The 26,664-nt window shown below is 40.4% G+C and overlaps 2 protein-coding genes and 1 pseudogene across 3 annotated transcripts in view; 1 reads left to right on the forward strand and 2 right to left on the reverse strand.

Annotated features, from left to right (window-relative positions):
* The window catches only part of LOC146453314 (dystrobrevin beta-like), a 50,471-nt gene extending 44,932 nt beyond the window's left edge, over window positions 1–5,539 (reverse strand). The window contains exons 1-4 of the mRNA XM_085096768.1: window positions 5,427–5,539; window positions 3,212–3,253; window positions 2,014–2,081; window positions 1,766–1,846 (exon numbers count right to left, since the gene is read on the reverse strand). Of these exons, the coding sequence (XP_084952894.1) occupies window positions 1,766–1,846; window positions 2,014–2,081; window positions 3,212–3,246 (184 nt within the window). The 5' untranslated portion in view covers window positions 3,247–3,253; window positions 5,427–5,539. The remainder of the gene's footprint in view (window positions 1–1,765; window positions 1,847–2,013; window positions 2,082–3,211; window positions 3,254–5,426) is intronic.
* Window positions 5,540–9,627: 4,088 nt separating this feature from the next.
* The window catches only part of LOC146453315 (uncharacterized), a 93,569-nt pseudogene continuing 76,532 nt past the window's right edge, over window positions 9,628–26,664 (reverse strand). The window contains exons 4-7 of the transcript XR_014859529.1: window positions 20,360–20,444; window positions 15,763–16,463; window positions 13,815–14,000; window positions 9,628–13,070 (exon numbers count right to left, since the gene is read on the reverse strand). The product of XR_014859529.1 is annotated as an uncharacterized LOC146453315 (transcript). The remainder of the gene's footprint in view (window positions 13,071–13,814; window positions 14,001–15,762; window positions 16,464–20,359; window positions 20,445–26,664) is intronic.
* LOC146453316 (uncharacterized) overlaps window positions 17,144–26,664 on the forward strand; it is an 80,456-nt gene continuing 70,935 nt past the window's right edge. Inside the window, exon 1 of the mRNA XM_085096767.1 lies at window positions 17,144–17,763. Coding sequence (XP_084952893.1) covers window positions 17,640–17,763 — 124 coding nt within the window. The 5' untranslated portion in view covers window positions 17,144–17,639. The remainder of the gene's footprint in view (window positions 17,764–26,664) is intronic.

The raw sequence follows: 26,664 nt of genomic DNA on the forward strand, positions 1-26,664 counted from the left end.
TCTATTCAACTGATTCATATTATTGAGATTTTACTACATACAAGAAGCTGTTTCAAGCTCATACTCGGGCCATATTTGACTGTGTGGTGAGTAAAGCTTACAATCTTTTAACAGTGATAACCTCCAGCATCGCCAATTCCCCCAAATAGATAGCCTGTGAGCAAGCTCTCTTGGGGGTGGATCCTCTTTCCCCCTTCCGCCCCCCACCCCCAAGAGAGCTTGCTCGCAGGCTACCAAATAGATAGATACAGAGATATAGTGAGGCAATAAGTAACCACCAGATAGAATTGCATTTCTTGCAGTCAGAATGAAATACAGGGGAAAACGACATTTGTCATACGAATGCTTTTTATAATCCCCGGGCTTTAATCCTTACATTTTAACCTTTCATTTAGAGACAAAAACCATTTGTACAGTCCTAATATGTATGTGACGCCGGGTCAATGATGGATCGTAATTCTCGGTATGATCTAGACCCGGGGAGGGTACTCCCTTATGAGTATGCCTGTGTCACTTTCTGGAATAATACATCATTCTCATTCATTCACCAGGCTTGAAATATAACATCACATTTATTTCATATACATGTACCACACGTTCGACATTCAAATCCTAGCAGTACGCAGGATGTTTGTCCCATGAACCTAGTTTAATGGCCTTAGCTTCCACGAGTCTCCTGTAGCTCAGTGGTAGAGCATCCGAACTAGTAATCGGAAGGTCTTAGGTTCGCCTCCTGATTGGAGCACTCGGATTTTTTTCCGAGTATGCCTGTGTCACTTTCTGGAATAATACATGTACATCATTCTCATTCATTCACCAGGCTTGAAATATAACATCACATTTATTTTATAGTGTATTCTTATTTCATTCTAGTCTTAAACAGGGTGTGATTTTGGGGTTAAATGTCTTAGAAAGGGCCTGAAAATTTTGAATTCTGTCTCAAACGGGATAGGGAAATCGGAGAATTGTGTCTTAAACAGGGTCAGGGTTTGAACACCGGGCTGCACCTCCCTACCCAAACATCTGTTGAGTACCCCCCCCCCCCCCCCGGATCTAGAGTAACGTTACGCATCACGCGTACGTTTATATCCTTGTACGTTTTTCAATGTTTTGCTCTTTATATTTTTAAATGAAATTCAGGGGAAAGCATTTGTTATTCACCTTTCATTTGAAGGCAGAAACCGTTTCTACATTGATTGTTTTTCTATAGTAAACGTGAGACATCTTTATCTAAATCTTGGCCCGCGAGGTCATAGACTGATTTAGTTGCCAAATTTTCGGTTAAACAAAACTAACCTTGAGGCACTCAGGTTAGCCTAAAAAACACTCCGGTTAGCCTAAAGAGCACTCCAGTTAGCCTAAATAGTATTTAGGTTAGCTTCAATAGCTCCCCAGTTAGCTTAACAGTTACATGTAGCAGTTTATGTTGGGGTTGTTCATGCCTTACACATCTGGCTCGCATATTGTAAACACTCCTCACGGCCCGAAAACAAAGAACGCGACCGAGAATTTAAAGAATTTGATAACACGACAGAAAACGTAACTCGTACCAGCCGAGTAATAAATAAGATTGCTTAACCATAATTATCACAGTGAGTTTTGAGCCTATTAGACAGCCGTACGCTGTATGTGGACATAATTATTCTATAAAACTGTGTGATCAAACCTAAATCCCTATTAATTTTTTTAAGGACCATGTTGTCGTGCAGTTTCTACTCCTAGCTCTGCAATTGTACCAGACATTGCATTGTACAGCTGTACTTACGATTTGTTTTGCTCTGGACAAAAAGCAGCTTTGCACCTGTCCTGTAGGCAGCAAATCTGATTTCATCAAAACCTTCCTCACCTGCAGCATCACAACAAAACAGACAACGGCAATTCAACATTATGATAACAACAAATAATACACACTCTGATCCAAATAGAGGTAAACATGCATGCTTAAACTAATTTGCAGTTATACAGTAAGTGAAGCTGTTTGAGATTCATCATTAAGTGTACATCTGCACTCACTCATCTCATGAAACAGGTCTTGAAGAAGTTGATCGGCTTCATCTTTGGGGATGGACTCATTTAAGATGCTGCAAAGAACCCAAAAAAATAATTATAAATACAATGTAGAACTAAACAGGGTTATCAAAAGGTTAGAAAGTAAACTGGTGTCTGTACAGCTGTAGGTGGGTATGCACGGAAAGAGGGTCTGGGGATCCCACTTTGGAGCCCCTTGTGGGGGATCTCACAAAAATATGGACAATATTGTGGCTGAAATCATTGCACAAAGCCAAAATGCTGGGCAGGTAGTTACTGTCATGTAACACTTGTAAGTTGTATCACAAGATGGCTCAAGAAGCACATGACTAGCGAGAAACACTCGCTTGCAGTCAATGACTTGTTTCACCCTACACTTCTTTCCTGCTCTCATTACTTTCTTGCATGCTACACAGTACAATGTACTGTACATGTATAATAGAACAAAGCATCATTAAGGCTTTTTTGTTTGGTAATGGCTGTTCTAGAACTCCCTGCCTGGACGTAGATAAATGTGAGACAAGAGACTTAATCCATAATGTCTCTCTTCACCCAGGTGTATAAATACATGTACACTGTAAGTACCAGCAACATACCATGTTCCAGATAAACAAGTCAAAAACCCAACAAAGCTGTCTTCTGAAGCTGACAATGAATTTAAGAAGATTACGAGAGAACTGGGGTGAGTTGCATAGGATTTAATGTTGGGCGTAACTGCTAACACCAAGCCGAGACCTTCAGCCCAGTCACATTCAGTATTTTAATGTCTGAGGATAGCATTTACGCCCGACGTTAAGTTTTATATGCAACTCATCCCTGGTCACACCTTTTAACCCCCTTAAAGTTCTTCATGGAGTCCCTGACTTTGAAAGTTATCTGGAAGATGTAGATGTAGACATACATGTACTGCTGGGGCTTAAACCCAGTCATGGACTAGTATCCATCCACCCATCCAGGCTTTCCAGGGCAGAGCAGCACTACTCCTAGTTACATGACTACTTTATGGTGCTCAATTGCATTGTAGGCCTCATGGTGGTACACTTATACGAGGCTAGCAGCTAAAAATCATAAAATAGTCTATAATAACTACAGAATGTTTGGAGCTACCATGTATTATAACAATCCTCAGGTAACAAAGTTACTTGATTAGGAATAGTGACAATATACATGATTGAATACTCACTTGCCAGCCAAGATGGGTGATGTTGTTCCTTCCATTATCTTCCTAAAATGAAACCAAAAAGGTTAGCAACTACTTCATTGTAGTTTACAGTTAACAAGGGAGTATGAAATAACCATCTCTGGCCAGCTACTTTACTTTTTAAGTCCAATAACTCTTTCCCAAAACACCCTAGCTACATGTACATTCAACTATTTCCATTCAGACACATACTGTACATGTGCAATGTACATCTACAGCAACTGGCTATAACAGAAGCACTGTTATTATGGACCTGTAGAATTTGAAATCCTAGCAAAAAGGAATTACTGAAAACAACTTTTGATGCTATGGACTCTCTGCATTGCTGATACCAAATCTTGGTACCAATGGCCGGTGTCTGTTACATTTTTGGTATATGCTGTTCCACAGCACTCCTTGACGGCACTTTGTACTTGTCTAGCAAATTATTTATTAGCCCTTCATCAGAGAAAACCAAGCAAACTAAATGAAGAAACTTCATTGAAAGAAGCACAACTGTGTTAAACTCACACACGCTTTGATTTCAGATCCAACTGGAAAGGAGGCTGAATATGTTTATCTTTCATTCTCAACTTTTCCAAACAAAACTATATCATACATACTATGATGTCTATCTGATGTCTCTGTGATAAAGGAAGGAACGTCTCAAATTTCTCTGATTTCAAGGGTATTAAACTGCAGCCAATATTGATAATTGGAAAGTGTGGATTAAACTTCATAGGAAACCAATATAACCTAAATTCACGTTAATTAAATAAGGCTCTGCCCCCTTTTTACTTGATATATGATTTTTACTCAGGTCTAAAACTCAGAAATGATTTTCATGTCTGAAAAAGTGAAAAAAACAAATAGCACCATGTGCAAAGGAAAATAATTTCATCTACAGATTTGACTACTGTAGAAAATTTGCACCTTTGTAAGTGATGTTAATCAGCTTAACAGCTTAGCTAAAAAATTTACAATATCATTCCTAAAGAAGCTCAGATCAGGGACAAGAATAGAAGCCATAAAACATGATTTAATTATTACTCTTGGTAAACATTCTTCAACCATAGTTTTGATTCTCTTCGCATAATTATCAATTGCAATCAATGGAGTGCAAACTTCATTTAATTTTAATTTAGTTTAATGGTCAATTTGTTGATTTACGATAATCTCGTTCCTTTTTCTAACGGCTATTGAAAACCAACCTGTGATTTCCGAATCAAACAGGGCCGAAAAGCATCGAAAAAATCGATCGAGCTGACCCATACATGAAGATATACCGAACATCAAGACATCCATCATCCATCACTATTCAAAACATCTCAAATCTGAGGCGTTGACTAAAACACACCACAAGGTTTTGCTTTCGTCTGCTGATGTTTTCTCTTCCATTCATAAATTGCAATGAAATAAGCAGCTTTCAAGGGGATCGAACAAAAGTATTCAACTTCTAGAACAACGCGAAGTCTTCTAAAACAGAAACAGCTGGACGAGATTTGAAAGAAGCAGGATCAATCTAATGAAAACATTCATTGTTTTAGTTCAAGCTTTATATGCTACCACTAGGAATACATCTGATATTAAACAGTCATTGAAATACCACGGGAAAATTCTTTGTATGTACTTGTGTTCAATGTAGAGGAACGTATAAGCTTGATTAAGCTTATATATGTATTCTGATCGTAAACTTTTTTAATTAAGCCTGTGCAAGTTGATTAAGTTTACTTCAAGTAGATGCTCTCTATTTCCGGTCTGGTGTTTCTTCATGTTTGGGACACATTTTCAGTTCAGATTTACACGAGGCTGATGGACTTTGCTTCACAGATAGCCAGTACACAATTAAATCATAACCAATAGCGATCAACCCTTGGGTGAGGCGATCACATCTCGTTCCAGGCCGAGGTGTAATCATCATAACAAATAAACTGATGTGTTTCAACCGACTTCACTTTAAAAGCAATTTTGACAAACTTTTCATTTTCATCCTGTATTTAAAATGGATGACCGTACTTGAAAGAAAACTTAAGGAATGTCTTTGACCAAACGGCTGAATTCTTCGAGCGTTTGGGTGGTACATATTTTCAGGCTCCAATGATGCGCTTCCAAAAGCCAAAGCAAGCTCAAAATTTTCTCAAAGCTTCCCCTAAAATCTCGCGATGACGGAATAGATTTGCAAAAGAATCAAAATGAAGCTAAAGCGTAAGTTCCATACCTTCGTTTGGACAAGAAAGCATAGAAATTCCTTCACTCTAATGCCCATGGAGGTTTGATCACTTCAGATAACTCCGCCATTTTAAGCCGCCTTCGCCATCATTCTTTTGTCACGTGACATGTTGTTACATACCGCGAATAAATTCTGCCAGCAACACCCACTGGGATCATCACGCAACACTTCCACTGGGATCATCACGCAACACTTCTCGGTGTCCGTGACGTGACGAGTCAAATAATTCGAGGCGAATCTTTGTTTACACTTTTTGCCTCATTAACATATGCTTATCACTATCTGATGACGCTAATAAAATGACAACTCTGAATATTGAAAGGGCATAACAGTTTCTGTTTACTCTGAAAATTTGAGCCCAATACATCGAATGGTTCTCTTCTAAAAACTCGAAATTTTACAGAGAATGTATGGCTTATTAACCTTTTTTGCCATCCAGCATTTTCGCAGTTTTTGATGGCTGATATTTCCTTGCTTGCAAAGAGTTGAAAATTGCACAAATTGCTCAACTTAATCAGCTCTTTCGACTTTTGCATTTAAATCATATATACGGCTACGGATTCTATGAGTTAAGTCGTATGCTAATGAGGAAAAATGTAAACAATTACGTCAGCAAAGATTCGCCTATTGGGTTGCAGGTGTAGTTGGGGCGTCTTAGATTAAATTATTGAAGGATAGAACAGTTGACAGGAAAAGTGCAAGTCTCTACGTATACATATCTGAGATCGGCTTAAATGCCAGCGCATCGGCAGGTCCTAATGATCTAACTCACAGGCGCCCCTTTAAAGACTCAAGCGGGTGCTTTCTCCCCAGAGGATGGGGGAGGACGGTATATCACTGAAATCGAGAAATCCTGGATATATTTGAAACTAGTTCCAAAACTGCTCGAAACTTGCGAAATCAAAACTGCACTGCGGAATCAAAACTGCAATTGAGTGCGACAATAGTTCCTTTTAGCTGTTCAAAAAGTGTTACTAGAAAATTGCGCAAACATCGCATGTATAAAGAGCTATAAACCAAACATAAAGGTACGGGCCGAGCAAAGGGGGCTAGGAGGCTGCAGTCCCTTACCGCTTGTCTTACCTTGTGGAATAATTAATCCTCGGAAAATTTAAACAAAGTAAGATCTAAGGTTAGAAGATTTTACTCAACGATGGCTGAATCATGCGCATCTGAACTGAGTATTGCAGGCCTATCAACCTCACGTTCAATCTCGTATCCATCTATCCAGAGTCCTCAGGCAATTAACCCAAGTCAAAGTACCTGCACCTCGCCAAGCAACCAACCGCTGGCCAAAGAGCCAAAGACCAAAAAGAACCCCACTTTTACAACACCCATTGTTATATACCAAGACTTTCATTTAACAAAACCAGCACTGTGATTGGTTGAATCTTGGTCACGTGCCCCTGATCAAATACAAATGTATCCCGACCGGGATACAATTCCGCAGTTGTTGCCCTCTCAGTTGTTTGTTTGTTTGTTTGTTTGTTTGTTTGTTTTGCTGTGATTGTCGAAGGGAATGTCTAAATATATCACAAAGCAATTAATGTATGGTCCCTCGGGAAACTAGTTAGTTTTGTTTTCCTTCGAGTCCTGATGTTTCCCTCGATTTCGTCTCAAGAAACATCAGGACTCGAAGGAAAACAGAACATGCTTACTGTTTCGCCCGGACCGGACTGTGATGGGCAAATTGAAATATAGGAACAGCCAACGGGCCTGGCCAAGCTTACTCGTGCATGAAACGCTCTGTCTTGCTAATCCACATGAAACGGGACATTTTCACTATGGCGTCATTTAACTACAACTGACAGGTTTCTTCATTTTTTTTTTTTAGTTTTTGTTTTTGTTTTTTGCTCTCCACTGGGATTCAGAACTAAAATGAATTTGTAGTTGTAACCAAATGACGCCATTATAAAATTGACGTTTAGCAGTCACCTAGCCCCAGCGCAACCTTCACTGTACACCAGAACCCATAATGAATCAGTTCAATCGAGTAAATTAACTAAAACTCCCCCCCCCCCCTCCCTCCCCATTGAAAAATTTTGCCCTTACGCTTTAAAGGAAATTACTGGTAAGCGAAGTCGCAAGGAAAAAGATGAAGAGGCAAAGGTCTGTGTAGTGAGCATTTTGCTTAAGTAGAGCGCAAAGTCTGGCGGGGACGCGCAAAAAGTCCATGGTGACTAAAAAGCATACGAAGCTTTCTCTTTCTCCAATCGACTTAGCTTCTCGCAATTTCCCCAACAGTTGCCATATGAAAAACTAAGGCGCCAGTTACGCAGGCTAAAGAAGCAGTATGACAAGCACGAGATCACAGTGTTTATGCATGAAGAAAAGACTGAAAGCCAGTTGGCCCTTCCACATCACGGTCCACCTCGCATTTCTGTAACATCGAGACAGGTGAAAAATTTGGGGGCCCGCTCCAGTCGAAGAGACCGTGATCAATTTTAAAATAACCGTAATATAATTCTGATCTCCGTCCTTTTTCAAGGCTATCTGATGAAGCATTCATTTTGCAAGGAGTTAGGAAAACATTTATTCATCTTAGGCTGCGCAGCTGACGGTTTCTTGGTGGCCCGCGGTAGAGCCGCAAACACGAGCGGCGAATCTTCTCGCGGTCTCACCGCTCTTAGCTTTTTCGTCTTCTCGCGGCTTTACCACCCGTTTTTCAGTACCACCGCGGGCGACCAAACCTCAACTAAACTGCCAGCTATCCAGGCTAGTCCATCTTGGCGTAATAACTGTTGAGAGAATAATAGTGCTTACCGTTTTTGTGATTCAGAATAGAGAATAACGTTGAAAAAAGATGTGAAAGTTCTGGTGCCGAACTTCAAGGGAAAATCTGTAGTGGGCAAGAGGCGCTAAGTCATTTCGCCTCACTCATAAAAAATCACAGATGATCGATAAAAGTAACATGAGATTTTGTATTGATCAAGAGATCCAATCGCATTATTCTGTTTCGCCCTGAGAATGGATGAAAAGCGACAGCTACGATGAATTATTACTTTTTGAAAAAAATTATAACAAGTTATCAATAATTTTTTGATCATAGTCTAGATCAATACAAGTTCTCATATTACGCCCTTGTTTATATACATGTTCTAAACCAAGTAAGTGAAAGAGTCTCATTCATAATTGAGCTCTCCTACATCGAGATGTATGTTAAGTAGACCTGGAAAGCAGTGAGCTTAGTTGGAGCCTACTTGAAGAAACAGTGATTAGGAGTCATTCTCTCTTGATTCAATTGAACACGAGAATTTTACGAATCACATCCCAGATCCACTAAGCAAAGGAATTTAGTCTTTGAACAGTCTCACTTCTTTATTGAGGACTAAGAGTAAAAAAGCGTTTGCTTAATAAGTCTTTTAAACTGAAGCAAAACTTTCGCAATTTACAAAAATACATTTTTAACAACATACAAAAGTACTTAGCAATAAATATACAGCAATTTTACAGAAGAATTAATGACGAAAACATCGCTCTTACTTCTCATTAATTAAAACAAACAATCGTTTGTACAACGATTAAAGACGTATATATCAAGGCTTAGTAGGCATTGCATAACTCACTGAAAGTATGTCTTATTTAGTATCTACATGTGCAGTCGACCCTCGTGGAGCAAACACCTCTCTTAACATTTTACTTCCAAATAGATCATTGAAGTTTGAATATTAACTGGTAAATAAAAAATCTCGCTTGTAAAATACCAGGAAATAAACGTCAACACATAAAAGTAATTCTCAACAATTTTCAGCTTGAGTCATTCCATTAAAAACCATATAAGCCAAGTTGTTACTCTAGACCGACGGCATTTTTAGTGTCCACTATTATTTTTGGCGTTCAAGTCTTTTCTTCTTGCTATGTAAGTCAAATCACAATATGTTAGACGTCTACAATTGTTAGCCAACCACCTTTAGTGGTTAATTAAATGGTCGCTCACAAGATGTTCGACTGCAAACGCGTACACTCAACGTGTTTAGTTCACCTCATAACCCATAATGAACAGCTAAATTACTATTTTTACTGTTTTATTGACCTTGCTAACATCAAAAGGTAATCAGCAACAGAACGATCCTTCTCCCTCAAATCTATCATGGTCAAGGAACAGTTTACTTTGAGGGCCTGGGAAAGGCAATCAGCACCGGTATCACCAATACTGTTGTCACTCAAATCCAAATCAGTCAGAGAGGAGTTTTACTGTGAAGGCCTAGGAAAGGGATTCAGCACCGGTATCACCAAAACTGTTGTCACTCAAATCCAAATCAGTCAGGGAGGAGTTTACCGTGAGGACCTAAGAAAGGAATTCAGCACCGGTATCACCAATACTGTTCCAACTCAAATCCAATATAGTCAGGGAGGAGTTTACCGTGAGGACCTATAAAAGGAATCCACCACCGGTATCACTAATACTGTTATCACTCAAATCCAAATCAGTCAGGGAGGAGTTTACTGTGAGGGCCTGGGAAAGGAATTCATGATCAGGTACACCAATACTGTTCAAATTCAAATGAAAATCAGTCAGGGAGGAGTTTACTTTGAGGATCATTAAAGGGAATTCAGCACCGGTATCACCAATACTGTTCCAACTCAAATCCAAATTAGTCAGGGAGGAGTTTACTGTGAGGGCCTGGGAAAGGAATTCAGCACCGGTATCACCAATACTGTTGTCACTCAAATCCAAATCAGTCAGGGAGGAGTTTACCGTGAGGGCCTGGGAAAGGGATTCAGCACCGGTATCACCAATACTGTTGTCACTCAAATCCAAATCAGTCAGGGAGGAGTTTACTGTGAGGGCCTGGGAAAGGAATTCAGCACCGATATCACCAATACTGTTCCAATTCAAATACAAACTAGTCAGGGAGGAGTTTACTGTGAGGGCCTGGGAAAGGAATTCAGCACCGGTATCACCAATACTGTTGCCACTCAAAACCAAATTAGTCAGGGAGGAGTTTACCGTGAGAACCTGAGAAAGAAATTCTGCACCGCTATAACCAATACTGTTGCCACTCAAAACCAAATTAGTCAGGGAAAAGTTTACTGTGAGGGCCTGGAAAAGGGATGCAGCAACGGTATCTCCAATACTGTTCCAACTCAAATCCAAATTAGTCAGGAAGGAGTTTACTGTAAGGGCCTGGGAAAAGGATGCAGCACCGGTATCAACAATACTGTTTTCACTCAAATCCAAATTAGTCAGGGAGGCGTTTACTGTGAGGGCCTGGGAAAGGGATGCAGCACCGGTATCACCAATACCGTTCCAACTCAAAACCAAATTAGTCAGGGAGGAGTTTACTGTGAGGGCCTGGGAAAGGGATGCAGCCCCGGTATCACCAATACTGTTTAAACTCAAATCCAGATTAGTCAGGGAGGAGTTTACTGTGAGGGCCTGGAAAAGAGGTTCAGCACCGGTATCACCAATACCGTTGTGACTCAAATCCAAATCGGTCAGGGAGGAGTTTGCTGAAAGGGCCTGGGAAAGAGATGCAGCACCGGTATCACCAATACTGTTTTCACGCAAATCCAAATTTGTCAGGGAGGAGTTTACTGTGAGGGCCCGGGAAAGGGATTCAGCAACGGTATCACCAATACTGTTTTCACTCAAATCCAAATTTGTCAGGGAGGAGTTTACTGTGAGGGCCCGGAAAAGGGATTCAGCACCGGTATCACCAATACTGTTTTCACTCAAATCCAAATTTGTCAGGGATGAGTTTACTGTGAGGGCCTGGGAAAGGGATTCAGCACCGGGATCACCAATACCGTTGTGACTCAAATCCAAATCGGTCAGGGAGGAGTTTGCCGAAAGGGCATGGGAAAGGGATTCAGCACCGGTATGACCAATAATGTTCATAGCCAAATCTAAATTTGTCAGGGAGGAGTTTATTATGAGGGCCCGGGAGAGGGATTCTGCACCGGTATGACCAATACTGTTTTCACTCAAACCCAAATTAGTCAGGAAGGAGTTAAAAGCGAGGGCCCGGGAAAGGGATTCAGCATCGGTATTACCAATTCCGTTTTTACTTAAATCCAAATGCGTTAGGGACGCGTTTGCTCCCACAACTTCAAAAAATAGCTCAGTAAGTTGGATACCATATTTTGTTGCTAAATGCTTGATGTTGAGGCCCCTACCTAATGTATCAACCAATCGGGACTTAAGGTTTTCCTGATAGTTTGCGCAATGTAATATAAAGTATAAGGCGAATCGAAGATATGAGATACCCTTACTTTCAGATTCATGACAAAATAAATTAACTAATGAAGCTACCCTACTTACAAAACGAACCGCTGTTTCTTCACATTGGGAGGCTGTAATTCCAGTCAAGAACAGAAACACTTCTTTCAGGACACGCAAATATCTTCCATCAGTCACTAAATAATTAATATCTTCGTCGCTAATCTCAAACGCGAGATAAAGGCCAGAAAAGAACTCCTGAAAGCTCTTGTGAAAAAATCCACAACGAAAGCAAGGTTTCCTCTTACTACCACCTGCCTGGATTGTTAGAAATCCAAACTTGATTAAAAGACTGAAAATGGCGTCTCCAGATTCGTTTTCTTCGAAATCCAATTCCCCTTTTCGAAGAGCTTGAAAGGCCATACGTCCCAGATATATCAGTTCTTTTTTGTAAACTGATATAAGATCTTCGTTGTAGCTTGACAATCCGTTCTTTCTTTCGTATCTTCTCAAAACAAAGAGGACAATTTCAATGTATAATTGAGTTCGATTCTTGGGAAGTTTGCCATCGAAATCTTCAAAAAGAATACAGAGTAAGGCTGTATTTAGAGGGTTTTTTGTAAGTTGCCTTAAGTCACTTGACACATCCCTATCAGCATCCCAGGAATCAGAAAAATAGCTATCGGAATCTTCTTCGTCTTCGAAATCATCTTCTAATAACGAAGGCCAAAGTTTCTTTAAAAGCTTGTCAGCCAAGTGTTTCTTGCCTATGTTCTTGAAGTACTTTAGTATGAAACTCTGTGCATCTCTTTTGGTAAACCCGACAATCTCCCACAGCGTGTCACAGTATCGCCTTACTTTTTTTCCAGCTTCATGACGAGATGTAAGAACAATGTGACAATTTACAAGCTCTTTACTTTGAAGAAGGTTTTTGATCATTTCTAGTTTACTGGCGTCCACTTCATCTACTCCGTCGAGCACTAACAGAACTTTAAGCTGATTTTCGCTGATAAATTGAAAGAAAGCCTCTTTATCTTCTTTGTTTACATCGTAAGGGAGAATTTGATCATCAATGGCTTCCTTAATGCTAGATGAATTGATATCACGGCATCTTAAAAGCAACAGCACATCTGTCTCGGGGAAAGACTCGTCCCATTCATCTTGTTTTGTTGCCCAGTCATAAGCCAGCTTTTGACAGTAGGTCGTCTTTCCCATGCCAGGATCGCCCTCGATCAGCACAGTCCGTGGTTTTTGGCAATCTTTGTGAGCTTTGAAGATAGCTGTCATGTTGGTGATTTCATGAGTCAATGTTCCTTGTGTCTGTTCTCTACCAACGATCTTTAGCCTTGTGAAAATGTTGTTAAGATGGAAGCTAAAGTCTTCACACCAAGGAACTGGCAAAAGCCTTTCCTCACAGGTTATGTTACGCTGACGAATACTCTTTATAATGTAAGTTGCATATGACGCATCTAAGGAAATAAAACATTCAAGAATTGCGTTTTAATACCCCCAAGGTTATGTCATGTTTATTTCATGTATTGTCATTTTTTGGTCACCAACAACCCCTATGCTTCCTATAACGACTATAATAGCGAGTGTTCGCAACCCTGCTTGTCGTTGTACTCAAAGATTATTTTTAAAGTCAAACTCGGTAGAAATGTGACCACTTGAAGGTATAGGTTTTGGCAAGGCATTAGGGGAATGTATTGCGATCCATATCAATCGCAGCTGATTAGACACAGTCAGTTGCCCCTTTCTTTACCTCTCTTGCATCGATTTGTAATATTTCGAAGTAAAAAAGTTGTTAAAAATTACACCGTAAGTATCTCCTTTGGGTTCACTACTATCGCACTAGTAATTATTTTAAAACTACCTTGGCCACTCTTATCTGCAGGAATACTTTCAACCAACACCAAAACAACTTAATAGCGCAGAAGGAGATTAGCCTGAACATGAATAGATAATCTGAATCCTAGGGTTACAAAAATCTCTCTTCTCGTATGTTTTTATAACGCAAATTTTAACTCAATCGTACACCAGGAGCCGCTTGATATAAAGAAAAGGGGATAAACATGTTTGACTGACTTTTTAGTCGTATTACATCCTTTGATGATCCTCAATAATAACTGAGTTCGCGACATAGCATTAGCAAGTTCCATAAAAAAGTCTACAACTACAACTTCAAGTAAGACAAAAGGTGTGTCAAATCATACCTTCATAGTGTGGCCACGTACGAAAAACACAAGAATCACTCAGAATGTGTGCTACAACAGAAGCTGCCATCACACTAGCAAAAGGACTCCAATTCTCTGTTGTTGACTTGGTACCGTCTGCATAATCAGCTATTCCTTTGACAACGAGCCACTCAATCTGATCATCAAATGCTGCTGTAAAAACACCTGCAATACCGAGAGTTTTTTTTACAATGCCGTTAAGTGAAAAACTTCATGAAGGAATAGATCAGCTACTTCAATAAATTCCATATGCCGATTTGCACGGCCTTGGCGACATGGAAAACGAGGTGAGAGAAAGCGGATATAACGCAGGCATAATTACAAGTACTTGCAGCAACATCACTGATCTAATAAACAGGTTGAACAGCCTGTACTAGTTTGGTCACAACGACAGAAAGAGACAACGCTCCTCTCGGGACTTTCCTTGACTTGTTAAATTTTATCAATATACTAATGGTAACTACAGGATTAAAATGAAAACGATAAAGGAAGCCACTTCGGTCATTTAGAGAAACTTGAAGATCTTTTGACTTAAAAATTCAGGATAAAGGAAACAAGATGCCCCTCTAATGGCATTACACGGAATGCTTAATGTAGCCCCAATTATTCCCCATTGTATGTTTCGCAGATATTTAAAACCTGTCCTCCCTTGGTAATTGAAATAATTGTCTGAATGGTTTTATTCAGATATATTGCGTGATACTTATCGTTGTGTTACTAGGAATCATATCAGAAATAACTATGCAATAACGTCATGACCCCGCTGAACTGGTCTGGCCTCCTCTAGCTCTAATCCTTCGCGTTGATTATTCGATCTGTTTTTTAAAGCGGAGTTTCTTTGCGGTGAACTCACCCAATTTCCACCGTTTCAACTGTCGAGTACTACCTAGAAGTTTTTATTTCGATTAACTGCTTGAAAAAGGTTTGTTTTCTCTCTGAAAACGGCAGATCAGAGTCTTAAATTGAACAAAAACAACTTTTCGAAATAACGACTTGCTTTGACGTCACACAGGTAGAGATAGGTGGGTCCCCTCCCTCGTGATATACGCGCCGATAATAGATTTTGATTGGGCTGTTTTTGTTCAAGACAACCAGAACAATAAATCCCTTCTGGGAGAGGGTAGAATTTAACCAAGGTTTAATGAATAAATCAAATAATGATTTGACGTCACACAGGAAGGGATGAGTGGGTCCCCTCTCTCGTGATATGTGCCGAATAATAGATTTTGATTGGCCTGCTTTTGTTGAAGACAATCAGAACAATACATCCCCACTAGGGGAGGACATATTTTAATGCATAAATTAATTTGTCAATTTGTGACTACGACGAAGGAAAAAAAAAAAGGATACCCGACCGAAACATAGACACGGCCTGCCCTGCGGGCATTCCGTGTAAAAAGCAAAGGGCCGGGTTTACGTGGAGAAGAGAAGAGCAGTGAAGCACTTTGTAATAGTAAAAGTAATATTTGTAAGTAATATCAAGGGTGTAACAATTGTCCCCGGAAGATATAATATGGGATTTCTTAAAACCACGGACAGCTTCTCGGGATTAAACACATCGGTTTTCAAATAGATCAAACACGAGGAAAAGTTTTTCATCCGATTTCCAAAGACCGAGAAGTGGGCTGAGAAAACGAGGCGCAGCTGGGTTTTCTTAACCAACTTCGAGGTGTTTGGAAATGGGATGAAACATTCTTCCGAGTGTGTTATAAAGCCTCTTAAACCATTAATAAATCTTGGAGAAAATCAAGGCAAAAGTTCACCAAAATTTATGATAATTAAGATGACTTTTTGAAATTTCCTTCACGGTAGTTAATTTTCTCTTTTTCTTTTCTCTTCATGAATTATTAATGATTTTAACATCTACCGCTCGACTCACTTTATCTACCTCATGCTAGGAATGATGGCATCGAGGCTAAGAACTCACCTTCTCCTTCCCTTTCAAAAGCAATTGCTTGAGGATTGGAATCAGCAAGCTCCTTACGACGCGATTCAGCACTGACCAGTTCCGGGCCACTCAAAAGTTCGCCATCGCAATGAACATTGGGTTCGTGAGCTTGAGGATTGTTCAGAGGTGCCTTGTAACCATCAGCTGAATGCTTGATAACGTTAAGAAACCGTCTACTCACATAGCTTCGCATGCCAGTTGACAGTTCTTTTAATTTTGCAGAAACAACAACGTCGCCAAGCTTGGCTTTCTCGGGGTTGAGACTACTGCAGGTTCCCACTGAAATGACAGCCTTTGGTCGAAGCACAGGTACAGCATTCTTGACAGTAATCAAAGCACCACCAGGACCGCTGGAGCCCTCATTCGATCGTATTAAGGCCACTTTCACTTTGTTACTGGCCCCTGCGTTCTCAAAGTACACGAAGCCAATGTTGTCATACCAACATCTAAAGGGATTGACCAACTGCTTGTAACAAGCCAAGAACTCACAATCTTTAACCGTCAGCAAGAGAAAATCAACTGGTAGAGGAACCTCATCGGGTGTCTTTGTTGTTGTTGTAACATCTTGCATGGGTGGCAGGCATACATTCAGCTGTGGCGGATCACCTTGAGCGCAATTCCCCTTTGTACTGCTAGCAGTGTTACTTGCGGCGTTTGACATCTTTGTCTAAGAATTGATTCTAAAGACACAAAGATTACAAGAATACAGATCAATTCCCTTTCAAACGCATGAACTTGCACATACGATGACGAATTTATGTTTTAAGAGCGTCAAGGTCATTTCAATCATGAAAACTAGTAGTGCTAATTTTTTTAAAAAAAGCATGAGATCGAAGCGTGCATGATCAATGACCATTTTTAACTAAACTTCTAACTATGTTATATTGTATGCTTGACATCATCTTCACAACAAACCATTACATAGCAAAACGTGACTGTCTTGTATTACATGAAATAGTGAGCTGATGTGTATGTAATAGGGATACATGTAAGAGACCAGGGGTAATCATGTATACACGAACGAATTGTAGTAGTAATTAGAGACAATCGGATTGTGTCTACTTTATATACTAAGAGGACCTACACCACGTTTGCGAAGAGGACAGAGGATTTGAGAGATGTCTTCTTCGAACGAAAACGGCGCTAATGTTGCTCCCAACCAACCACGTTAGGACCGAGGTGGACAAAATGGCTGTCATCGTTTCAACTGTTCGCTGGCGGCAGAAGCTTGACAATTAACGAAAAAACGAACGCCAACAACAATAAAAAAAGGCAACGAGCAGTGCGAATTCATTTAGCGGGACCAGATATTCAGGAGATCTTCTCTACATTAGCAGCAGAAACAGGGGAGGTGACCGTACTTTACGCAGCCTCCGTAACAACCATGAATGGATATTTCGTACCGAGAGTTTACTCCGCTTTTACTCGCCAAACATGTCACCAACAAAAAAGGCGAGACTGTTGTACAGTTTGTGAATCGATAAACGAAAGAAGCGAGAGATTGCAATTTTGACTTCAAAGCTGCAAACCAGATTAGGGATGCCGTTCTGTATAAGTGAACGTCAAATTTTGTGAGGCGTAAACTACTCGAGGAAAGCCATGAACTAACATTAGCCCGTACGCTAGAGATAGCTGAACAATGCGGAAAAGTAGAACATCAAATGACCGAAGTTGGCGCGAACGGGCAAGGCTAAGTAAGTGCAAACAGCGCTTTGGAATACCGATAAAATCCAAAGTAAGCCGAATAAAACCAAAGGAAGTGTTTGCTATAGATGTGGTCATTTCACTAGGGAACCAAAGTGCCCTGCTCGAGGACAGAATTGCGAAAGTGTAAAGGAAAGGATAACTGGGTAAACATGCGTAAAACCAAACAAAAGAAAGCAGCGGTTAATCAAGTGCAAGAAGAACAAACCAGTGAACACCAAGTCAGGGTTACAAGTGGGTTAGAATCAAACATGCTTACTGTGTCTGTCAGTGTGGGTACGGTATACGTAATCCTGGAAATGTTGGTCGACTCTGGAGCTACAAACAACATTATTGGCGAAGAAACATGGGATAACTTAAAGGCCAAGAAGATAAAATGCAAATCTGAAGCTGCTACAGTTGACAGGAAGCTGTACAGGTACGGTTTACCTGTGAGGTAACGGTGGGCCAAGGGAGATCTGGAGCAGAATTCTTAGTGATCAAAGGAAAGGAAGTGTCACTTCTTGGCAAAGCCACTGCTATGAAATTGGATGTATTGAAGACAGTTGTCAACATTGCCACAGCTGCTGAAATCAAGCAAACTCTCCAATAGCAGTTCTTAGAAGTATTCAGCGATGTAGGAAAACTGAAAACCAGACAAGTAACACTACACATTTATCCTAAGGTGAAGCCAGTAGCTCAACCTCCCAGGCGTGTTCCCTTTAACTTACAAGACAAGGTGGAAGCATGCGTTCAATAATTAATAGACTATGACATTATAGAAGACGTTAATGGGCCCACAGCACGGGTGAATATGATTATAATTTTTCACAAAGCAAATGGAGAAATACGCGTTTGGTCGAAATGAGGCGCACCAATGAAGCCGTTGTACGTGGTCGACATTCCATATCGGCAGCTGATGAGTTAATAAGCAGCATGAATGCCTCAAACGTCTTCAGCAAGTTGGATCTTAACAGGGGATAACACCAGCTGGAGCTTACACCAGAATTAAGTCAAATCACGTTTGTGATACATAAGAGCTTACACCGATACACGCGACTACCATTTGGTGTGAGTTCTGCAAGTGATCAGTACCAGCATGAAATCTCAACAGCATTGGCCGGAAACGAGGTTCTTGACAACATTTCTGATGGCATGCGCGTATGGATATGGAGCATCCGTATGATTTCCGGATCGTGTACACTCCAGGAAACACAACATTTCAGACCCGTTGTCTCTCGCCTGCTTAGACACAAGAATTAAATGTACAACCATAGGCATGGGGCAGAAGAGTATGTGCGGTTCATAGCCATCAGTGCCACACCGAAAGCACTTCCTACAAGGTAGAAGAGGCATCGCAGTGATGGACGCAGAACTGAGAAATTGGAGGGAGGCAAACAAAACCGGTCGATTTGAGAAATGTAAGGCTTATGCACCTGAGGCGGGTTAACTGTGTGTAATTGGGCAGTGAATCCTGAGAGGAACCTGCATTGTACTGCCAAACAAACGCAGGCGACAGGCAGTTGCCCTAGTTTACGAAGAATTGTAGAGACTAAAAAAAAACCTGAGAAGGGATGGTGTGGAGGTCCTCTACGGAAAAGGCAGCAGAGACGTTCGGCAAGTCGTGCTATTAATGTCAGCTGATAGCACGTCCAGATCCCCAGAGCCATTGAGATGCACAATACCAACAGAAAGGTCCTTGGAAAGATTTGGTGGGGAAGGTATTAGGATCACTTCTATATTTACACTCGACAGTCATTACTATGAGTACGCGATACTGAATCGACAACCTCGACTAAAAGTAATCGACAGCTTAGAAGAGGTTTTCAGCTGCCATGGACCTCCCGTAAACATCAAATCAGACATTGGTCTACAGTTCCACTCCTAAGAGTTCCACGACTATTGTATCGATAACGGAATTTCACATCTCAAGGTGACACCAAGGTGGCCCCTGAACAAATGGAGAAGTTAGAGAGAGAACGCTTCTTTGATTAAAAGAATTCGTATTGCTCAAGCAGAAGGGCCAGGTTGGAGAAAGGAAATCCGGAAATACGTAGCCAAGTACAGAGGAATTGATCATGCCACAACTGGCAAAAGCCCAGCAAAAATGTTGTTCAATCGTGAAGTGAGAGGGAAACTACTGGAAGTATATTCTAATCATCACCAAGACCTGGAAGTAGGTGACAGAGATGCAGAGCTTAAAGCAAAGACCAGTCTTTATGTAGATGAGCCCAGAAATGCACAACCGTCCGAGACCGAGATTCAAGTTGGAGATCAAGTACTCATGAGACAGGATATAACCAATAAGTTATCCACACAGTTTCAACCAACACCGCATCTGAAAAAGGGCCGGGCAACTACTATGAGTGGGGAGGTGACAGTCATAATCCAGTGACAAACCACATTATGCTGACGAAATCAGGACGCGAACATCCTCAGAGACAGAGGAAGCCGGTTGCCAGTGAAATATAATGACTTTATTTTAAAATTAAATAGTGACTGATAGCAACGAATCTGCATAAACGATTAAGTTATGGACTCTGTTGATTACTAAAAGACAGTGTGGATATGATCTATTGTTAAGTACATCGACAATGCTGGTAGTTGTATAGTGATTGTTATCTTTCGGTTACTTTAAGTTTTGTAATTTCTAGAATTGTTTGTTGCATATTTTCTTTCTTTAAGAACAGGCAAGATGTCATGCATTGCATGAAGAAGTGAGCGAGGAACTTATATGTAGCAACATGGAAGCGGCCAGAGGGAATAAAGGACACGCGATCGAACTCTGACTAGTAATGTGCCAACGTTTGTCTCTTATTTATGTATGTACTAAGCTAAGATGACGCTCACAGCAGGGATTTTTTGGTTGCTTGTAAATGATTTCTGTACATACCTCAGCAAGTTCTTGAAACTGTATCAGGTCAAAGTTTGTTCATTACACTGCAACTGCACTTCTCCATGAAATTAATCGTTCTGTGCTAAATGGGAAAAAACAAAAACTGTTCAGAAAGGAGGACAACGTAGTGAACGTAGCTATCCTAACTAACGTTTGTCTGAGTTTGTGGCGCCTGCCACCCTGTTTAATAACACTCATTGCAATTCGCTAGTGGTAACTTTATCTGATAATTTTTGGGCAAGCCAGGGATGAGACCATGTTTTTCAGTTTCAGAGAATGTCAGTTAGCTCTTCAAATCAGGTTTTCCTTCATTTGGCATAAAAAGAAAAAATACAACAACAACAAAAAACGCATTTTAATGGCATATATAGCGTACTAGAAACTAAACAACGAAATGCTCTAACATTGAACGTTCTGAGACAAATACATGTGATTTACATGTCATTCCACTCTAACCTATTATCAGACGAAAGAGGCTCAGCCACCCTTCCCCCTAACCAAATTTGCTATACCCAGAACACATTTTCGTTTGGAGTCCCCAATGTTTTTCACAACTTTGCTTTGAGGGAAAGGGTTGAAAGGCATCAAAGAGTCTCGCTCTTTTTGTCTAGGGTTGTTGTTTCATGGCATAACTCCTATAAGTTTCCTATAGCTCATTAATCAAGCATCTGAACTAATTATCAGAATGTCATATTTTATTTTTAACTCCTGTTGTCAGACAACTGAGATTTCTTTTCTCCAAGTATGCCTGTGCCAGTTACTTATATGAAATAAATAATTATTTCTCTAATTCAGTCTTGTTTTTCTTAAAGTGAAATTAAAGACATTACTTAAGACAGTATTTTTACATATACATAACATTAAGCACCAACCTTACGTACTTACTTGCAATGATGTTTAGTCCAACACAATCCAGAATCTGCTGCGCGCTGAAGTTACTGAGGTGTTTTCCAGCCCTTCAATATAAAAAAGAAAAATGAAAGCGTCAAAAACGAACGATAAACATGGGCACGATTTGAATTATTGAGGCAGCATTAATTTGATAAGAAACTGAACAACGAAGTGATGTAATGCTTCAAATCTAATTTTTCGTAACTCCGCCACTGGTCATTTATCGTTAGTACCAATTAATATTTTGCCCACCAAAAGTTAGCACAGCCGTGACCTCTTTCCCTCCCTCTTATCATTTCAATATAGGAATTCCTTTGAAATATTGGACAGATCGTCAGAGTTAAAAAACATCTTGTTTTTTTCTTTCTTTCTTTCTTTTTTTTTTTTTCATGAGAACCACAGGTTGAAACGTTTAAGGCGCGCTCACAGCGTACCAATAGTCATTTTTGCTAAGCACCAGTTTGAACAAAGCTCCCAACTTGTGCACGGAAATTTCGTCACAATAATTGATGAAGTGATTTGATTGGTTTAATAGTGTGTAATTCATATTCCAAATATGGCACATATCAGGTTGAATGCTCACATGCTTTTGGCAAAAGCCGGTGGTAAAGATATGGGAGGCAGGGCCGTAGCCAGAAAAAAATAAGGACTGAGGCAATATCCATGGTTGAATTCCCCGCCTAGAAATTTAGGGTCTTTATGACGATTATGTTTAAACAAAACACTGGGAGCAAACCTTACTTGACAAAAATTCCGCTAAGAGCCCTTAAGGCCATCTAGATCTAGGGATCGAGGTGACTTTTCTTGGGTGGGGGAGGGGGCTATTTAAATGCTACTTTAGGGGCTCTGTGTTCTTGTATGCGGCTGTTTAATCTGTTTGTTGGCAGTCTCGCAGGCTCATAAAACCTGGTCTTGGCCGTTCTCATTTGAGGAGTTTCGTTTCTAAATGGCAACGAAGTTAGCTGTTAAATGCCAGCGCCATTCATCTCTGCCCACTAGCATCCCACCACTGTAGAGGCTCGAGCGGGTCCACAGGGATTTCGCTGTGGACATAGGCTAATAGGCCTTATCACGGTTTTCGACGCCATTTTGACGAGTTAGAGGCAAACAGGCTTGAAATAACAGTGTTTGTATGGAAATCAGATGTCAAATTACTTTCATAAAACATCGCTTCTGAAAAATTCATGAATTGGAAACTTTTAGCAGTAGGAAAAGGATTTTAGGAAAAAAAATTGGAGGGATGTAGCTGTGCCAGAAAGCGTCCAGTCGTGTTTTGAACTTTCCATACATTTGTCTGTAAAGCGAAACAGCCGTGAACTGCTACTAAAAATAGTTCGCGGGAAAAAATACAGGGAAATGTATGGAAAGTTCAAAACACAACTGGGCGCCTTCTGGCACAGCTACATCCCTCTAATTTTGTTCTCAAAATCCTTTTTCTAATGCCAAAAGTTTCCAATTCATGAATTGCTTAGAAGCGATGTTTTATGAAAATTATTTGACATCGGATTTCCATACAAATACTGTTATTTCAAGTTGTTTGCCTACTCGTCAAAATGGCGTCGAAAACCGTGATAAGGCCTATGCAAGGCCATTCAGCCTGTTAGAGCCCATCGATGAACGGCACCTGGTCTTCAACCTGCAGAGAGCGCTTAAGCTGGGCTCGCACGAAAAGCTTGTACTTAAGCTTAGTGGCGCTGCCGCCCGTCCGGTTTTAGCCTCTACAACTTCTTTCCGACCATCTCCGGTGTCTTCTCCACTGACACCACCATCTCTACTAGATGGAATGAAAGACAAAGTTGCTTCGCTGAATACTTGTACTGCCAAAACAAGGTTAAATTTTGGTTCCATTATTGAGAAGAACTGAAAGCATGTTATGAGAGCAACTACTTTCTGCTTTCTTTGAAAAAAGCTGTTGATAGAACGCTGCATTTTGAAAGATTTTTCTCACTAAGATCAAAGAAGACAGAACACTCGAGAAGTGGCGGAAAAACACATGAAAACAAGGCAGTTTTCTTTGTGAAGCCGCTGCCTGGTTAGCATAGCATGAATTTTTGCTTAATTTTTCTCATCCGTAATTCAGGGCACTGCCTGATTAGCGTTATCATTCAACATAATATCATGTTGCATTAACATTTTTTTTTTACTTAATTAACTGTTTGTGAATTTGTCAACAATGACTGAGGCAAGTGCCTCGGTTTGCCTCATACTGGCTACGGCCCTGGGAGGTACACGTTTCGAACCTCGTGTCTTTTTGCTTTTATACCAAACTACTAACTGATATCTCAGTTTCATACCTGCGTACTGGTAACTCTTTTTCAGTTTGTTCCAGCACAATGCAGACTGACGGCCTGAGTAAAGCTTTTCATATCTGTAAAATAAGCGAAAAGAAAACGAAAATATATCAGGTTCTTCTTTTAACGAAGCCTAATGTGATCTCCCCATTGTGACTCACATGTCACACTCCTTTTGCTTTACTTAAGTCACGCAAGCAAAAGAAATGCCGGGGGTCACGCGAATTACGCAAGCAAATTAAACAGTGCAGTCTAAGTTACAAGAGAAAGAGCGTTATTACATGAAACCATTCCTACTTTAGAGTAGAAAAAGCGTTGTATAACTGTTTACCACTGAAGAGATTAATGCAAACGTTGTTCCTCCTTTTGTGGACTTTGCTTCAGAAAGCAAATTTAGAAACACAACTTAAAACAGTCCAAACATCCGTGGAAAATTTTCACTTTAACTTATTCATGAATGTGTAGATTAAATACTGACAGTAAACTGATAGTCTCTAAATGGAAAAATGAACAAAATAAAAAGCGACTTTGGACGATTTTCAGCTCTCGTGATCATGAAGCGGTGATATAAATCAGTTCTATCATAAATGCATTAGCACATATTCAATATTTTAGTTTAAAGTAAGCGCAGCTTAAATGGATTAAACGTGGATATACTTACTCGTGTTCGTCGCTCTTCGTTTCGCATTTGACTTGGTTACTAGAATGTGCACATTTTGTATCCTTTGTTTCCTCGCAGGATGAAGAATCCTACGAAACAGAGAAGAAGAAAACAAATTGTTTAATAATTACCGTAGCTATTACAGGGTCATTTTTATGCCATGTCCTTTCATGTCTGCTTCAATTCCACTAAAAAAATGAATAAAAGTACCCCAGAGTTACCTAGAGAACCTCTAGACCTCACAGCTGAAACATATTGACTTTGCTTGCATAATTACTCGGGCCGTAAGGCGGACCGAGTTAAGGTTTCGGTAGCATTATCAAATTCTTTTTTCTCTTTGGGGTCGCGATGGGCCGAGAAATAAGACTTCGGGCCACGAGTTATTGTTCTCGGTCTCGTTTTTTGTACCCGGCTGGTACGAGTTACGTTTTCTGTCCTGTTATCAAATTCTTTAAATTCTCGGTCGCGTTCTTTGTTTCGGGCCGTGAGGAATGTTTAAAATATCCGAGCCAGACAAGCGAGGCATGAAAGTCATGAACAAAACATGCGAGGCATGCGAGGCATGAACAACCCCAACATAAACTGCTAACCGTTAAGCTAACCGGGGAGCTATTTAAGCTAACTTAAGTGCTATTTAGGCTAACTGGAGTGCTCTTTAGGCTAACCGGAGTGTTCTTTAGGCTCACTTGAGTGCCTCAAGGTTAGTTTTGTTTATCCGAAAATGTGGCAACTAAATCAGTCTATGACCTCGCGGGCCAAGCTGTGCAAGATAGATAAAGAAGTCTCACCGGTTTACTGTAGAAAAACAATCCATGTAGAAACTGTTTCTGTCTTCAAATGAAAGGTGAATAACAAATGCTTTCCCCTGAATTTCAGCGAATCATTGAAAAACGTACAAGGATATAAACGTATGCGTGATGCGTAACGTTACTCTAGATCAGGGGGGGGGGGGGGGGGGTACTTAACAGATGCTTGGGTAGGGAGGTGCGACCCAGGCGTTCAAACCCTGACCCTGTTTAAGACATTAAGACACAATTCTCTGATTTCCCTATCCCGTTTAAGACAGAATTCAAAATTTTTAGGCCCTTCCTTGGGCCCTTTCTATGACATTTAACCCAAAATCACACTCTGTTTAAGACTAGAATGAAATAAGAATACACTAGTTTCTTACTGTATTTTAATGCATTGGCAATCACAATCTGTTTAAGCCATTAGGTCATGTAGGGATACCCTGTTTTGACAGAAAGTGATGAAATAGATACCCCGTTCAAGACAAAACACCCTGAAAACCATACCCTATTGGGCCGCACGTCCCCGTTAAGGTCACATAAGGGAGTACCCCCCCCCCCCCCCCCGGGTCTAGATCATACCGAAAATTACGATCCGTCATTGACCCGGCGTCACATACATATTAGGACCTTACAAATGGTTTCTGTCTCTAAACGAAAGGTGAAGACGTAAGGATTAAAGCCCGGGGATTATAAAAAGCATTCGCATGACAAATGTTGTTTTCCCCTGTATTTCATTCTGACTGCAAGAAATGCAATTCTATCTGGTTGGTTACTTATTGCCTCACTATATCTCTGTATCTATCTATTTGGTAGCCTGCGAACAAGCTCTCTTGGGGATGGGGGGCGGGAGGGGGAAAGTGGATCCACCCCCAAGAGAGCTTGCTCGCAGGCTATCTATTTGGGGGAATTGGCGATGCTGGAGGTTATCACTGTTAAAAGATTGTAGGCTTTACGCACCACACAGTCAAATATGGCCCGAGTATAAGCTGGAAACAGCTTCTTGTTTTAAGGAAAGATCAGCGGCGTTTTATTAATAAGAATGTCATAATCAGCTTTTCCTTTTACAATGAAAGCCTTTAGGCTTATCCTTCTTCTATTATTTGACATGTGTAATGGAAGAACTTCACCATCAAGTTCTCTCAACCAACACATGCAAGGATCTTTGATTTCCGTTTCATTCATTTGGCACTTTGCCGACAAGCAGAGAAGTTATCATATGGTGATATGGTGATACAACATAATTACGTACATGTAATGGTTCTTGACAACTAGCCCCGATTCTGTTGGAGCAACGTCTTTTCAGACCTTAAAAATGGGAAAAGAAATGTAAGTGATTAGCGCGGAAACAAACGCGTAAGTAAAACGAGTTACACAATGATTATCATCACACTTGCAGTAAACAGTAAATTTGGGTAAGAAATTCTATGCAATCATTATTCATCCAATAAACACCAAGGTTGGCAAAAAAAAAAAAAAAACACTGTTAGCTGTCTTTTGTTGGGATCAGTTTGACCAAAACATTAGCCTTCAAGGCTTTGATTTCTCTTTAACTTTATACCAAATCACTGGTTATATTTCAGGGGCACCCAACGGATCGTTTCGGTAAATTATCTGTTCGGAAGGCCCTTAATCCCCTACAATTTTTTAAAAATAATTTTCGCCTCGAAC

The sequence above is a fragment of the Pavona decussata genome, unplaced genomic scaffold (genome assembly GCF_977016875.1).
Source record: "Pavona decussata unplaced genomic scaffold, jaPavDecu1.1 SCAFFOLD_338, whole genome shotgun sequence".
Classification (NCBI taxonomy): domain Eukaryota; kingdom Metazoa; phylum Cnidaria; class Anthozoa; order Scleractinia; family Agariciidae; genus Pavona; species Pavona decussata.